General features: G+C 34.8%; 1 protein-coding gene across 5 annotated transcripts in view; it reads right to left on the bottom strand.

Moving 5' to 3' along the window:
- Positions 1–2,297: 2,297 nt before the first annotated feature.
- Positions 2,298–17,608, bottom strand: part of LOC144974926 (uncharacterized) — a 52,780-nt gene continuing 37,469 nt past the window's right edge. For 4 of the 5 annotated variants that reach the window (XM_078918442.1, XM_078918446.1, XM_078918447.1 and 1 more), the window contains 5 exons: positions 12,602–12,755; positions 10,826–10,975; positions 9,379–9,485; positions 7,900–7,992; positions 2,905–5,431 (listed from right to left, as the gene is read on the bottom strand). In XM_078918442.1, the coding sequence (XP_078774568.1) occupies positions 3,816–5,431; positions 7,900–7,992; positions 9,379–9,485; positions 10,826–10,975; positions 12,602–12,755 (2,120 nt within the window). In that variant the 3' untranslated portion in view covers positions 2,905–3,815. Of the gene's footprint in view, positions 5,432–7,899; positions 7,993–9,378; positions 9,486–10,825; positions 10,976–12,601; positions 12,756–17,608 lie in introns of all 5 variants that reach the window. The other variant, XM_078918445.1, reaches the window with a different exon arrangement.

Below are 17,608 nucleotides of genomic sequence, written 5' to 3'. Positions count from 1 at the left end.
CTTCTGGATCTCTCTGGTCCATTCGATGGTGTTGCTTTATTGGTTTTCAAAAACTTCCTTGTATCACTAACATGGCCTTTATTTTTATATTTATTCTATTTATGATTTTTCCGAAAAGCATCCTTAGTATCGTCTATATAACGTATATAATAGATACATTTAAAACAACGCCACTCCTCTTCGCTCAACCGCTTGTAATAGACTATCGTGGCTGGCGCATAGAAGATATGTCGGTCAAATAAATAGGATTTTGCTTTTCTCGCCGATGTATCACGGAATTAAAGACCCAGTGTGTGAATCCCCGATCAACCAAATACAAGCAGCAGATCGTAGGAGTCGCTAACTTGCGTCCTGGATCAAAAGTATGGTTTCATACATTCATATTAATATATATTATTTCATATAAACCTACAAACGGTATAGCTGCTAAGGGAAGTAAGGAAAAATACTTGAAGGACATGGGTATGTATCAGTTACCTCCCGCGCGCATCGGATTTTGCCCCTGCGATTTGCACTTATTAAGCACCCCTACCAGTACAAGGCGTTGACCCATTAGGGGGTAGTGGGGATAGGGATGTCATCTTGAAACTGGGAGAGAATTTGCAAGTCTTCTGTACCAGCAAGAGGAAGCAATGGGTGACTGTAAAGAGACTGAGGTCTAGAACAGTGGCCACGTCGCCATCATTAGGGACTTCCTACCTGTCCGACAAGAACACGTTGAGACAAAGAACCCGAGACCGCAGAGCATCTGGTTAAACGTTCACAACTGTACACTATTGCAGCAACGGATAGAATGTTATAATACATTGTAGTGTGAGACGAAATCATTAGAAGCTGATTCTGTCATGATTTCAAACACACACATAAACACATCCACACCCACCCACATAAACACACTCACACACACACACACACACACACACATATATATATATATATATATATATATATATATACGTGTATACGCGTGTGTGTGTGTGTGTTTGTGTGTGTGAGTGTTTTTGTGTGGGTGGTGTGGATGTGTTTATTTGTGTGTATTTAATTATTTTTTTACTTACTATTTGTTATTGCCATTGTGAAGCGTTACTGAGCATTGTAAATGGATAATGGCGCTACGTAAATTTCCCATTACATTACATTACATTCTTAAAGATCATTTAAAAATGTATGGGTGAGCATTAATATACATCCGAAAAAAATATTGGTCGTCTGATTATTCAAGCAGAAAAAGAACCGTGGGTTCTGGACAAAGAATCATTGTTATTATTGCAGGTGGTGATGATACTGGATATTTAAAAGGTTGCCATGCCACGTTTTTTCTCTGCATCATCTGGAATAGTCTTCTAGTGTCAATGCAAAGGTGATTTAAGACCGACTTAATATCGTTTGCTGCCCTCCATTGAAGCACCCAGCTGTATTGTATTGGACAACGCCACCATTCGTTGGCCCATGGTCACTTAAAGGCTCCAACTTTGGCAAATATAAAAGCTGACATGATTTCATGGTTTCAATCAGACAGTACTACATATTCTATACTCCTTAGTAAAAAAAAAAAAAAAAGAAATGAACCAGAAACAGCTTTCAAAGCTAACTGTCTAATCGGGGAGTTCTGATACGAGGTTGCGCGACTTCCCCCATATCTGTGAGCGCAATCCAATCGTGGTCATTGGTCCTAAGTAGAGGGAAAGATTGAGAGGAGAAACACCAAATTTACTCTCACAGACGAGGCAATTAAATGATAAAGAGTAGACTGAGAAAAGACATGCCTCAATCTTCGCAAACTAGCGAAAAATTACATTTCATTGGATAGAGTGATGCTCGGAATCTTTCTGTAGTCGTTTCATTTCTCCTTTTCATCATCCTCGTCATCAGACTGTGCTGATTGATGTGTCCAAAATTTTTTGGTTGTTGTTGGTGTTGTTATTGTTAAATACATATTTGTTGAGACACTGTCTCATTATTGATGAATTTTTACTTTTGACCAGTCTACATAAATTTATGTAATCTTCTTTGGCATAAACACAAGCTATTTCTCAAACTTTTGCAATCAAAATTATATTGGAAGCGCGTTATGTTCATTTCCGTTTGTATTCACCAGTAATGTGTATTGATAGTTATATATTAAGACAAATTGATTCAGAGGTTCATACAAATTTTTGCAGCTTTGCATTGGGGGACAGCTGAGAAAAAGAGGAAAAACACGCGTCATTTATTAAAAATCTGAATATAATATAGATATATATAGTATATTTGTGTAAAATGAAGGAGAAGGGAAAAAAATTAGAAAGAAAAAACGCTCACTTAATATGTTTTTATTATTTAGGCGACGAAAGCAAGTTTTACTTTTATTTTCATAAATTTTACAAAAACGATATGTTTATATAATGGAATACGACATAAAAGGACTTGGATTATGATGTCAAATGCTAACAATAAATAAGATTTACTGTATGTGGATCAAGACTAGTCGGAATAATATTATTTATTCTTTAGCGATGCCGAGCAATATTCTCAAACCAAAAATAAACATGATCCGTAGGTGTGGCAAAGTGAGACAGCCAGCGAGGCTGTTTTCTCCCTGCCTCACCTACGGAAGACGCCTCATGTGCTACAGATCGTCTTCGCTAGACTCAATTCTATATTTCTCTGCCAATATCCTTTCGCAGCAACTTTTCATTTTAGTCAAAATTAAACAAACTACATTGATTTCTTCCAGAATTTGTCTAGTCCGTTTTAAAACGTGTTCAAACTCTTTAAGTTAACGATTTTGTCCGGTTGAGCAGTATTATGTAAAATTATTCAGCATAGAAATTCCACCAGCATTTGTTTTTTAAAGAAAGGAAATTCGACCACACTTATTGAACAATGTTTGATGTGTGGAAAATAATTAAATGAGGCGAGAGATGGTTTGCTGGAATGCCTTTATTTCGTATTCAAGAACTTTCTGGGCAACAGTATTCAAAGAATAAATTCGTTCATTATATTTACTCTTGACAGATTTATCTGCCTAATTATAAATAAAATAAACCAGTATAGACAAATACATACATACTTTCATATATATTTGAAACTTACCAATCCCATAATCATTTATTAAAATAAAATCTCTATAATAAAAAGTTGCCCATGTCCTTTGTTGATGTCGTTGTTTTTTTGTTATTATTGTTAACATGGGAATTATAATGATGCTAATAATGTATCTCTCTCTCTCTCTCTCTCTCTCTCTCTATCTATCTCTCTCTCTCTCTCTCATTCTTTCCTTCTCTATCTATCGATCAATCTCTCTAACTATCTATCTGTCTGTCTATCTATTTATCTATCAATATTTCCTCTCTCTCTCTCTCTCTCTCTCTCTCGCTCTCTCTCTCTCTCTCTCTCTCTCTCTCTCTCTCTCTCTCTCTCTAAATGTAATTGAGATTCTATTTGTTTATGCCTGTCATTTTGTTTGCATTAAGAAGCGTTTTGAATCATTTACGTCAACGTTCTATACAATTTGAGAAAGTAATGAGAAAGAAAAAAAAATTATTTGAATTTATGAAAGAATTACCAATTCATATTACAAGGGAATGAAAATGAAAGATACTTAAAATAAAATAAAATTTGTCTAGCAGCAAATAGTAGCTATTAACATAACAAGTTTAACAAATGTAAATGTTTCGCTTGGATAATATAAAATCAACTATTGATTATAATTTTTAATATAATCTTTTCGCATATAACAATTTGTTGTCAAATCATTTTTTCCCTTTGTATATAGATTCTATTTTTACAGGATTAATATCAAATACAATATCACAAATTACAAATAGTGCATTCTACCCAACAACAATCGGCTCTTTAAATTTGACCCCATGACCTTGAGATGGTTTTGTGACTTGGTCAAAGTTGTAACGTGGCTCTGGCACTTTGTCCAAGCCGCTTATCATGAGACGAGGAGTGGCTTCCTTGTTCACATACCATTTCCCGGAATTTTGCGTCACTGTGCTTTTCTTGGACATTGTGCTTCGAGTGTTTGGCTTTTGTGCAATATTATTTTGATTTACATTTGTAGTATTATAACTATGACGATCCATATGATGTATATTATCAACGTAAAACTGCTGGTAGACATCGTCATCTAATTGGTCTGATTCTTTTTTCAACCTTTCCTCTTCCATCTTTTTATAGTACTCTCTTTGAGCAGCGATCTCTTTCTGCATCCATTTCTTCTTTTCCCATTGGGTTTTAAGAGCAAGAAAAGCATTGATATCTTTAGCATTTTCTGTTTTCTGATTACGTTTGCGTGGATATCGATTATCAGGCGTGGAGTATCGACCAGGTACGTGATACCAAGCCGACCGATGGTGGACGTTTGTAGATGGAGGTCTAGGACAAGGCGCGTCTCCTAACAGTGCATGCAAGGAACTGTGCGGACCACTGATCGTTCTGGCTGTGCTGTGTGAGATATCGTATTTGTCCGGAATCGAACATCGAGACAAATGACCACTAGTGGCTACAGACGAAGCATTACTACGTCCGCTCCACAGATTTCTTCTGCTTCTCTGAACGGAACGAACAGGTCTTCTTCCAGAGCTGGCTGGAGTAGGTGCAGTAACAGTGGTGGAGACGTTTTGCTGGGGTGTTTGTGGTGGTTTTACTGCCACTGACGAAGGCACATCTTTAATATCCATATTCTGAAAACGTTGAAACATTTTTCTTGGTGCGCTTGATGGTCGAACTTGCACCCGCTTCCTTTTGTCTTTGATCCTCGGTGGTATGTTTGTATAATCAGCGTAGCTGTCTATATATTCATCTGCAATAACTTCATCGTCGTCGCCGTTATCATTAACATTATCATCGTCTTTTTCAGCTCCTTCCAAGAACCTGTCATCAGGTCCGTTAATATCAAGGTTAAGGTCGCCATCTATACCTTCTCTATTGTTATTATTTTCCCCTATTGTTAACCTTCGACCCTTAGAGTCCAAACTATCCAAGACGACGAGATCCTGACCTCTGTCATTTCTATTGTTTTCCTTGTTGCTATGGTGATGACTATTTCCGTTAAACGAGCTCCTTCCTGAGTCAAATCCGTGTCTGTTTCTGTCCCTACTCAGCAATCTGGGACGAGACCAATCTCCGACAGGACCGGATAATAGCCTTTCACTGGCCATACTTCCTATACTATCCGGTCGATTGTGCTTCATCACTTCTTCCCTACTCACAGACCTTACATTCATTGGGTCTTGGTAGGTGAGAGATGTAGCACTGCTCTGCATCCGGTTCCTCAGCCGAGAAAGATCGCTGTCTCTGAAGGTCATCGCACTAAATGGAGCGTTACGAGATCGACCTTCTTTAGGCTTTGCTGGTCCAAATTCATAATGTCCTAGTTTTAACGCAACATCCAAATGAGTCAAACTTTGTTGTACTGCGGCAGTTTGTGGGTGACTGGCACCTGTATGGGAATAATTGAATTAAAACTATATAGGTCAAATTACTTAAGTTTTCTTTTTTTATAGTAAGCTAGTCTGAAGGGGCGGTTTGGGTCTTTTCTAAAAAAAAAAAATTACCAATATTGGGCGGTTTTAATCATTCTGTATCGTCATTATAGGTTAAAAAACAACATTTATGGTAGAAATTTTTAATTATCTGTGTTGATACTCATTTTGCGACCTAATTTGGGGGTCTGACATTAAAAAACTATAACAATTTTGTGGCAAACGTTCCAAAAAACTAATGAAGGAATGACCCTCATATTCTTCCCTCTTGTCAACATCGTACCATAGTATGTCACCATATAGAGATTTTACGGCTTTAGCTTATGGAATTTTTATTAGAACATTACAAAGTTGAGAATCAAAATGTTATGAGAAAATTGATGTGAAAAATTCAAAATTAGGATTATAATTCAAAATTCACATATCTTATAAAAAAAACTCTCTATGGTGACATAATACATTATCTCTGTGATAACTGTGGACATTTTCAGACAATTTCATTGAATAGATTCTGAGAAACGTTTGACACAGTATCCCATACCCTTAAGAAAATGACATATTGAGAAAATAACAAAATAGCTTCCCGTTTTCCACACTCTTCTTACTACCTGTACCCTTTTCAACTGTGTTTTTCGTGCCTCTATATTCTACTTTAAGAATTTGGACTACAATAATATTATTTATAAGATAATAAAATATCGTTTTCCCCCAAAATCTCCAAATCATTTTTTGAAGGATTTTCCTAACAATTAGACCCTAACCGCCCCTTAATAGCCTCCGGAATAGCAAAGACATAATAACAATAACAAAAAGCAACGGTAACGAAGTCCAGATGTCTTTTTAATCGTAAGAAGATAACACTTAAAAAGATATTTTTCTAAAAATAAATTCAAAAACAATCTCCTGTTTTACGTTAGAACAGATAGATACAATTGTTAATGCCTATTATTAATGTTAAAATAGTCTACAGAGAGTTGAAGCTCTTGAATTGCATACCTTTGGGCACAGTGTAGCATAGCAGTTGTTTTTGTTGATGGCTGAATGATTGACCAACAAATAATTTCCAAGCTAGAACGTATTATTTTCTTGTAGAGAACAAGCATATAAATATAGATTTAGCGCGTGCTCCACCTTGCCTCAAGTAAAGCATTGACCAAGTTGATGATAGACTCATGTTTAGTTATATATTGTTTTGTTTATTGAACATTGCGTTTACATTCATGTCGACATTGATTTTGATTGTCCCTATTTTCGGAGCAACCTTTGCATTTTACACGTTTCATACGGCTTCGTAAGCTTGGGGCCATGACTTTTAATACATATCACAAGCAAATGCTCAATTATCGTTACAGTTTTGGAAATGTTAAAATTAGGAATGAGCTAGTCATATTTGAAAAGTGAGCATACTTTACTCATTTTTAATGGCCCTTCAGAGTAATAAAATCACGAATTGCTAGTATCCTTTGGAAAAGACTTGTCTAGTCCATCGCAAAGTACTTGTTCTGGTTAGACCAGAATGGTTTAGTATTGCTTGGTGCTCAGTTGTCACTCTTTGTCAGTTTTAGTCACTCGTTATTTTATTTTTATCATTTGCTGTTATTTATAGTTCTGTCCACTGTCGCCATTGTTATTGTTATTTATAATTCTAATATATATATTCTTGACAGTTTCGGGTTTAAGCCCATCGCGTATTATACTCGGTTATTCTTGTTACATTTTCGATAGTAAAAGCAGCAGATATGTAAGTTTTGATTTTTCATTTTATTTATTAGGATATGTGTTTAAATTATATTAGGTCTGTAGCCCTAGTGTGTTCGCAGAGATTTATACTTGTACTTGGATAATTCATTGTATTAAATATTTTACTATTTCATGTTCCCTTTAAATTTCAAGTTAATGGTATCATTAGTCTATCAGCTTAATAAATGTTTACATCAATATTACTATGAGTAGTATTCATGTTGTAACGTACTATTTTTGTTTATTTTCCGTTCTAAATTTCCATTTGATTATGATTAAATTGACATATTATGTGGAGACACTCCATCTTTGCTATAGTAATTACAATCCCACAAATTATATTATATTTATACATCCTGGTGCGATTTATATCGTAATACCCAGATTAGTACTTTCCATCAGATCTAACAATTACAACCGAGTGGACATATTACAACCGAGTGGACATAAGGGTCAGAAAATATCTCGACCGCACCCATGATCGACACTGGTCCCTTTTCATAGCACTAAGCTATGGCGACTCCGTGATCCATTCTAAGCATTAATTTATATAATGTAGCATTCATAAATTCAGCTTTAAAATGCTTTATATCCCATTTTCTCAATTCCAATGTAAAAGTTAGAATTTTTAATGGGCGGTCAACATAGTTTGTAAATTGTTCAACTATTTTTCAACTTTGTTTACCTAGTTCAGTTGTTCGGATATCCAGGGAACGACGCAATAGTTTCTGTGCCTCCATCTTCACCAATTGACTTTGTTCACCGGTAAGCAACGTACCTGTAACATCAAACAGATGACAAAATCTTACATATTGTGATGATGATAAACATAAAATGTTGGGCCAAGCATACGAATGAGTCAATAAAACAAATATTTCTTGACAATTGTCAAATTCTGAAAATTTGAACAGAAATATCATGCCCGATGATACGCATATTCGACTGGTCAATTTAAAAATTGTTTTAATATTGGTAACCGGCGCAAATTAGACATAAAATTGCGTCATTATTGCTCTGATGCAATTTTTTGATGTTGAAGACTTGGCTAAAGAATAACCATATCAATTTTGAGCTGCATTTGGTCCTCCTAGTTTCAAATATGCAAAATTCCCTTTATTTAGCTTAGATTCCTTCCCAAATAATCTCTATTGCCATTATAAGTTGGGGTTTGTTTGGTTTTGTTGTTGTTGTTGTTGTTGTTTATTTGTATGTTGTCATCATTTTCTCTTGTCTTTTTATGTTGCTTTTCTTTTCTAATCTTTTTTAAAATTTTGTTTGGGTTTTTATTGCTTTTTTGTTGTGTTAGTTAATATTATTTTAATTATTTTTGGTCCCGTCTTACACCTCAAATTTCACTCCGTTCATATGATATTGAAGAGCACGTTTTCTTAGTTCAAGTTCAAGTTGAAGCTTGAACACGTAAATTCCTTCATACACTTTCTATGTGAGTTATCCACGTACCCAAGCAGTCTTAACCGATTCATGGTATTCAATATTGCTCTGTTAAAGCGTATTACACAAGTCAGGATCATTGATTATTTATTCTATCCTAAAAGTTAGCGTCAACACTCATAACTGTATTCTCTACTAGATACTACTGCTTCAGCAATCAACTGCCGTAGATTGTTTAATTTATTTATCTATTTACTTATTTATTTATTACTCATTTATTTCTCATTTTTTGTTTGGAATTATTAAGTTTGTTGTTTTGTTTTGTTTTGTTTTGTTTAATTTTTGTTGTTTGGATATTTTTTTTCTTGTTTTTTTTTTTTTTTTTTGCTATGTCACTATAGCCAGAGGACTGCAACAACATAATATAAGAAAAATGTCTGTTATAGTCTGCATGTCTATTTTCATTACTGTCGTGGCAACTCTTTCCTCTTGGTGTTGCAATATTGATAAATGATTTCTGAAACACAAGCGTCACGTAATGGCACTAAAAGGTAAAGTGACAAAAGCATCCATATCTTACTCTACGTTTATTTTGTATAAAAATGATGATAAAAAATGCGTTGGAACTGGCAATAGGTTTTCCCATAAAGTGACAGTCACGTAGTTAAAATGATGCGGATAATAAAGATGATAGCAAAGAGGATTTAAAGAATAGATAGAGGAGGAAGATAACGATGAGGATGACGATACGATAATAAACAGAAGAACGCACCTAATTCAAACAGAACAGAGGCCACTGAGATGTCGTTAGGCCCAACAGTTTGTTCCCGAATTCTCAGAGCCTCTCTGAACAGACTCTCAGCCTGACCTGCATCAAAGCTGTGAAAAGATCATAAAACATAATATTTTGAAAGAGAGTGTTGCTTGTATCTCCTTTAATATTTGTTTCGGGCCCACAAAAACTACTACTCCTGCCAATACTAGTAGTACTACTACAACAATAACAACAACTACTACTACTACTACTACTACTACTACTACTACTACTACTACTACTACTACTACTACTACTACTACTACTACACCAACAACAACAACAACAACTACTACTACTACTACTACTACTACTACTACTACTGATACTACTACTACTACTACTACTACTACTACTACTACTACTACTACTACTACTACTACTACTACCACCACCACCACGACCACTACTATTACTACAACTGTTACTATTACTACCATGACTACTACGACTACAAATATTTATATTATATAATATAAACGTATATTACATTATATTACGAATAACACAACTACGATTACCACTACCCTTACTACAACAACAACAACTACTACTACTACTACTACTACTACTACTACTACTACTACTACTACTACTACTACTACTACTACTACTAACTATACTACTACTACTACTAACTACTACTACTACTACTACTACTACTACTATAGTATATTAATATATATATATATATATATATATATATATATATATATATATATATATATATAATATTTCAAGTATAATGATGATAAACTTTTACAACATTGTTTCGAGCATTCGCTCTCATCAGGAAGTGAAAATGAAAGTGAATCTACTTTCTTTTTCACTTCCTGATGAGAGCGAATGCTCGGAACAATATTGTAGAGGTTGATCATTAAAACATTTTAAAAATGGCCAAATGGTTAAGGCATTGCACTGTGACCCGGATGACCCGGGTTCGAGCCCCGGCTCAGGCACTTTCGTTCTTTTCCTTGAGCAAGATTATTAACCCCCAATTTGCTCACTTGGACAACGTGGGTGATTCCTGTTGACATTAGACATCTTGTTTGACGAATTATCTGTATTCCTTCGTGGAATGCCTAGGCGACGATATCTCATGATGTCGTGGCGAAAAAGTCATTATATATATATATATATATATATATATATATATATATATATATATATATATATATATATATATTATGGAAAGTTTCGGGTTTAAGCCAATTGTGTATTTTACTCGATTGTTCTTGTTACATTTTCGATAGTAAACGCATCAGAAATGTAAGTTTTGAATTTTCATTTTAGATATTGTATATATATATATATATATATATATATATATATATATATATATATATATATATATATATATATACAGACAAGACATACTAAATCGGATATAATATCAATACTTTACCACTTATTATTGGCGTCAGCTGTGAGGATTCTGGCTAACTCCACGAATACATCAGCAACCAGTGGATGCGAACTCCCAACCCACTGTGACTTTAGCTGAGCGCTCTGTCTTAGACAGGCTTCTGCCCTTGGGAAATCATTCTGAAGGGCCCTGTAAATAATCCGGAATCAACGATAGTTATAACTTAACGGCATGCATTGCCAGCACAATACATATTTTAAGAACCATTTCTTTATGTCTTAAATAGTATGCAAATCAATTGCAGATCATACAATCAGGGAAATGATGTGAAAATACCCACCCAAAACCATTTCTATCATGTGTGTTCACCTAATTAAAATCAAACATCTGGATAAAGTCATATCAAAACACATCGAGACACAGCACAGGAGCGTCTGTGCGCACCTTGAAAGTAACACAATATCCCCGTTTCTCATTATTAGGAGTAAATCGGAAAATGTTTCGGATTCTCTTTTGCTTTGTCTTATTTTGTTGGCCATCTGAAAAATATTTTCGTACTTTTGATGCAACTTCAAAATAAATTTTAGGAATTCCACGCGAAATGTTTTGTTGATGAAACAAAATGTTTTTTTTTTTAATGTTCACTATGAATAAATCAAATTCATTGCAAAATTTAAAAAAAAACTTTTATAACTTATTGGCAACGATTTAAGAATTTCACTTCATGGGGGGGGGGGGGGGGGAAGGGAGAGTGGAATAATAAATGTATTGTTTCATGGCTATGGGTTAATTAAATTAGTTATCTTAACAACGCTTTTACACAAATTGGCAAGCTCGTGGTGCTAAGGGTCGGGCTAAAAATAAGTCATTGTATAAACCCAAAGGCATGAGGAAAGCCTATATTTTTCTCCTCCATACTGACCAGAAAACGACAGCAACCTCAAGCTCCATCCTTAGGACTATAGAATCCATTTCCCGCCCCTAGTTCACTCCGATATAATCCACTTTGACACAGTGGTTTACACTTTGGACAGGCGATACTCCTTAAAATTGATCTCGTATAATAATCTTCTAGAGAACATTTGGGTTCAAAATTTCTGTACCTACATGTTGGGGGTTAATTAACTCTCTCTCTCTCTCTCTCTCTCTCTCTCTCTCTCTCTCTCTCTCTCTCTCTCTCTCTCTCTCTCTATCTCTCTCTCTCTCTATCTCTCTCTTCACCGGTCATTTTCAGGAATTTCCCCCAAAACTCCACACCCCACCAAAACAATTTTTTTCTCTCAATCAAACGCAATAACTAAGCTCACGCTATACATTTATGCAGCAAAACGAGCCCTACAGCATAGTTTTACATTTTTATAACAATAGCCTACATTTTCCTTAAAATTGTGTGATGTACAAAAGAAATCAAATTGAAAATAATGTTAGTTGTGTCGAAACGAATGTAACGATTTTCCTGTGGATGGTATGGAGAGGGTTAATCAATCAGTATAATTTGAAGTTAGAATATGAAAAGTTGTCTATAGAACAATGCCAAATAAAGCAGAAAGAAAAATGAAGTGAAAAATATACCAAGACAGGCTGATTTCTTGGTATCGTTTTTTGTTTTTTTTTACCTGTATTTTTTTTTGTTGCTTTGCCTAGAACTGCTTTACACAGCCCTTGTCAGATATTTGTCTAACACACCAGTACCTGTTTTGTCACTTTGGTATATGAAGTCACATTTTTTCTGGCCAGCATGTAAAACTGCATTGTGCTATTTATAATTATTACATAGAACTGTACGTATTTTAAATTGTATAGAGTTTAAATCACCTCAGGTGAGCCAAGTGTTGTTGAATATTTGACCGTAAGACATAGCAATCACTGTTGTCTTCGATACATTCAAGAGATTCTTTCAGCAGCTCCTCTGCCTCGTATAGGTCTCCTTTGGATAAGACGATATTCCCGTAACAACACAGAAGGGAGCCTGAAATATAGAAGTAAATAATGTTTTGGGGGTAATGATAGATAATGTCTGAAGATAATAAAAATGGCGTTGGGCAATTTAGGCACGGAAATAATGATAACGTATCGGAAGTTTTATCACCAGACAAGAAATTAATTTTTATTTCGATTGAAACAAGGATCGGTTTTGCTACCCTATTAGTTTTATGTACCTTTCCAAGTCAAAGACCAATCATTCTTTTCAAATCATTCAATAAGGAGAATGGCTTTCCACAGTGGAGCATCTGACGTCTCCCGTTTTGTTTGAGATTTTTTAAAAACTAAATCGAACGTGAATGCAATGAATCAGAACTTCTTATGTATGGATAACTTTTTTGTGAGCTATTGAAATAAACTAAATATGGACACAATTGAGAGACTTTTAAAATATTTATTATGTAAAGTCCGTATGCCTGTATGGATCGAAAACATGGAGGACAATCAAAGGCATCACCAACAAATTACAGACTTTTAAACAAATGTCTAGGGATAATTTTGGGCACCAGATGGACGGATAAAGTCAGAAATGAAGATCTTTGTGGATTCTGCCAGTCAACCAACAACCTATAAAACTACAAATCAGATTGAGGAATTGGGGATGATTAGCCATACATTTAGAAAACCTGCCCGCAATATCACAGGACAGGTTCTGACATGGAATCCCAATGGAGAAAGAAGACCAGGGACACCATGAAATAGTAGGCCAAGAAGCACGGTGGATGACGCAAGTAGAGGCGGTCACACATGGAAGCAGGTGGAGAAGACAGGCCGAGGAAGAGTCAAAAGGCGAAGCATCGTTGATGGTCTTTGCTCCGATTGAGGGTTAAGGGCTAAAGTAAGTCCAGTAAGTCATATCTAATACATGCATGCCCGATCTCTTCAATCAATAAGTTGTGGTGATATTTCACTTTCAATCCTCAATAAAATAGAATAGTTTTAACATTTTACAAATATGAACATTTATATAGAGCACGTCCATTTATTTACCACGCTAAATGTACTTCATAATGATTCATGTTTTCCTCCAGCAGCTCCATAAGGAGCAATGTTTCCATTTCATACAGAATATATTGCCCCTTCGTCATCCTTTTTGTACTAATAATTTTACAACATTCGTCACAATCTATAACCAGGTACTCATTCATACTTGAGCCGAATGTATGTTAAGTGCCTTACTTGAAGACGCAACGTCGGGGCCACAATCACTGTCACCTAATCGGCCACTGACCACGCTTAATATCGCTTGACTATTGTGACAAGACAAGACACCATGCCGCTGAGCCGTTTAACCACAGTCTTCCTTCAATTAAATGTTTTAGTATAGCAGGTTCTACTATATAAAATAGCATTGGTTCTAAAACCAGTAGACCTTTCGAAATATACGTTATTGCTGAATACTTTGAGGTTGCATTTTAGTTTGGGTATATTTTTATATTCGACGCTATTTTCAAAATTGTTTGTAATCTGTAGATAATTTGATAAGGTATAGTTGTGATCGTTATTTGAATATATATCATAATTTTATAAAGCGCTTCAAAGTACCTTGTGTCTGTAATAAGCGTTATATAAATTTTAATATTTCTTATTATCTTCTTTTATCAAATCTGTGAAGAAAATATCTATAACACAACCATCAATATAAATTGAGATATCTAATAATACAGCATTATATATTATATGTTGTTAAGAATTACTTTACTTGTATTTATGTTTATAGGACTAACGCAATTGTCGTGAGTACATGAAAGTAGTCAGATATAAATTGAAAATATTGTGAGATTGTTCCAGAGTTTTTCATATAGCTTAATAAATGCGACGCTAGGTATATCCTGTCATAAACACCGCCTCAAGTATTCAAGCCATTTGATCTAAGAAACACAAAGGGACAGGTCTGGAAATATTACAGAATCATTCAATATGGATCTGGGACCGTTAATCCGCGCACTGCCACAACCTGTGTGTCCCTTTGTCGCATTAAGCCTAATCTGTAACGGGTAATCTTATAAATTATGTCTGATTCATATTGTAAAGATTAACCCACACCCGTCCACAAAAACACATACGGGCACTCACGCGTGCGCACATATCCACGTAAGGTGCATCGATATAGATTGAAGATTTATTGTCAAATACGTACAAGACTTCTTTTTCATTTTGGATACAATGACGAAACAAAATTCAATCACTGATTTATTCGTTCATGTGTTCATTCAGTCGTGCCGGTACAAACTGAACCTTCCAGTAATTGCTAAGCTTTAATTTGGACACATAATAGTTGAGTCTATAACAAGATCATATTTTCTTTATAAAGAAATGCATGATGGAGTTGGGATAGGGAAAAAACATATATGTCGGGTAGATTTATATAGTAGAAAATGAATTTATAGCTAGAAATATGAGACATATGCTGAAATTATTAGTTTTACTGAAGAGAAAAAATGTAAAGTATTAACCAGTTAACTGTCCTACTCTGGAAAATCCCGTTTTTGAAAATTTGGCCAGAAAACACATCCTTCAAATGTCGATCGATTTAAATGACCTAATGCTTTGTGACTCCCTCTGTTTGAGTCACCTGGCCCTCCAGGTTGGGGGTTGTCGCAATGACAACACCCCTTCCGTAAAACTCAAACTGTTGCAGAAACACAGATGGACAAATCAAATCCTTTTTTTAGCTTGGGGGACCGAAGAGTTTCTGCAATGACAGAATTTATGAAGGACAATAGAAAGAAGCTTATATACAGAGAAGTGATGAGACATGGAACGAGATAAAAAAAAAAGTTCGGGATAGAGAAGGATGTAAACTGTTTATCTGTGACCTATACCCTGACCCAGGGTGAAAAAGGCCATGATGATGATAATGATCTTAGCAAAAACCTCTCAAACCTGGGATCTCGCGAGATCTTCCTTAATTCCCAGGTTTGATTTTCTGCCAGGATGAGGGTCATTTAAATCGATCGATATTTGAAGGGCGAGTTTTCTGGCCAAATCTTTTGTACGAGTTTTTTTTTTTTTTTTTCAGATTACGGCAGTTAGGAGACTAAACACCAAAATGTCATTATTCTCGTCATCTGTTTCATCCCACATAAAACCGGAAAGAGTCGGTTGGTCACAAAGATCGATAAAGAATGTTTTGAAAAATTAGATTTTTCCTCCTAAGGGTCTATTCTTTGGAGAATACCAAAAATAATGGAAATGAATATCTCTGTTTTCTTTTTGTGTATTTTAAAATCACAAATGAGAAACACCCCTGTCACGAGCTTTGAATGACCGATGAGGAAAAGAAATCTACGGGATAATTTTAGAGAAACTCTTTAGTCTCTGTGTGACGAAATCTACTCAAGAAAATTGAGGAGCGGGTGGAGAAATACCAGACGAAAACAGAGAATAAAAATATCACGATGTCAGAGAGCCAAACTCGGGACATAATTGACACGGCACCTTCTGCCTGACTGAGATATATATATATATATATATATATATATATATATATATATATATATATATATATATATATATATATATATATATATATATATATGTATATATATATATATATATAAGAGAGAGAGAGAGAGGGGGGGGGAGATGGAGAGTGTATGTGTGTGTGTGAGATAAATATATATATATATATATATATATATATATATATATATATATATATATATATATCAGCGAACAGTCGCACTAGCTACTGAGCCATCCAGCCAGTATGCTGATAGTTAGATGCTGTCCTTTTGTTTTATAATTCGCGTCCACGTAGAATGGAATCCAGTATATTATTATTTCTATGGCTTGTATCGTTAGACTACTACTATTCTGTAAATAAACAAAGGTGACAAAATTTGTGAGTCATCTTTACTCACTTATTTTTTCTTTCCAGGCCTTTTAAACTAATTTTAAAGTTTATGGATTGGTTTCTATTAATTTGGTTGAAAATAGAATATAATCTGCGTCTACATCAAAAGTTTTGTAACAATCCTTTTTTGAAAACAAACAAAACGTATAACGATAAGAAGACATAACTTACGAACTGCGATAGAAAAATCTGGATCAATGTAACAAAAGCGTTATTCCATCCGTCACTGTTCAATAAGATGGCAAATCCACTTAGATATATTATACGAATTAATCACTTTAACCTTCCTAGTCATCAAACATTCAAATGTTATAATATCCAGGATTATGTAAGAATAAGTAGCTGGGCGGTAATCTCACAATAGAAGCAAACAAAACAATCAAATCGATTAAGTCTGGCTTCAATTCAATCTCAAAATCACAGCACCAGTAACAGACATGATCATCATTAATACGTTAATCGTAACAGCAATATCATAATTAAATCTACCACTATTCGGTATCAATCAGTCCCGACCGAGTGTTCCTGGTGTCGTAGCTAGCTGCAAGCCAGGTAAATACCAGTCCATATGGTATAGGTGATTAACGAACAGAAGGTTATTGTAGGTACACCGCACTGATTGCCAATTGTCCCTGCTGGTGCTTAGATAGTCTTCGCGTGTTCTACCATAATAGATTCCTTTGTTAACCGATTGATCCCGAAGGTCGGTGGGAAAAAAGAACGGTAGGTAAAGTAGGAGTATTGTTACACGCCAAGTCTATATTTAGTAGGCAGATATTGAGTTCATCACTATCTGATATTAATATGGTCTAACAATTTGAGGCAGCTTCTTCTTGAAAGAATTGGTGGGTACATGAAAGAATTTGTGTATCGATTTGTATGGGCAGAAAATAATACAATGAGGACCTGATTGTTGTCATTATTATTATTATTATTATTATTATTATTATTATTATTATTATTATTATTATTATTATTAT

The sequence above is a fragment of the Berghia stephanieae genome, chromosome 6, assembly GCF_034508935.2.
Source record: "Berghia stephanieae isolate SIO BIC M18660-M18661 chromosome 6, UCSD_Bste_1.3, whole genome shotgun sequence".
In the NCBI taxonomy this organism is placed as follows: domain Eukaryota; kingdom Metazoa; phylum Mollusca; class Gastropoda; order Nudibranchia; family Aeolidiidae; genus Berghia; species Berghia stephanieae.
This window is presented reverse-complemented; position numbering and strand designations above follow the sequence as displayed.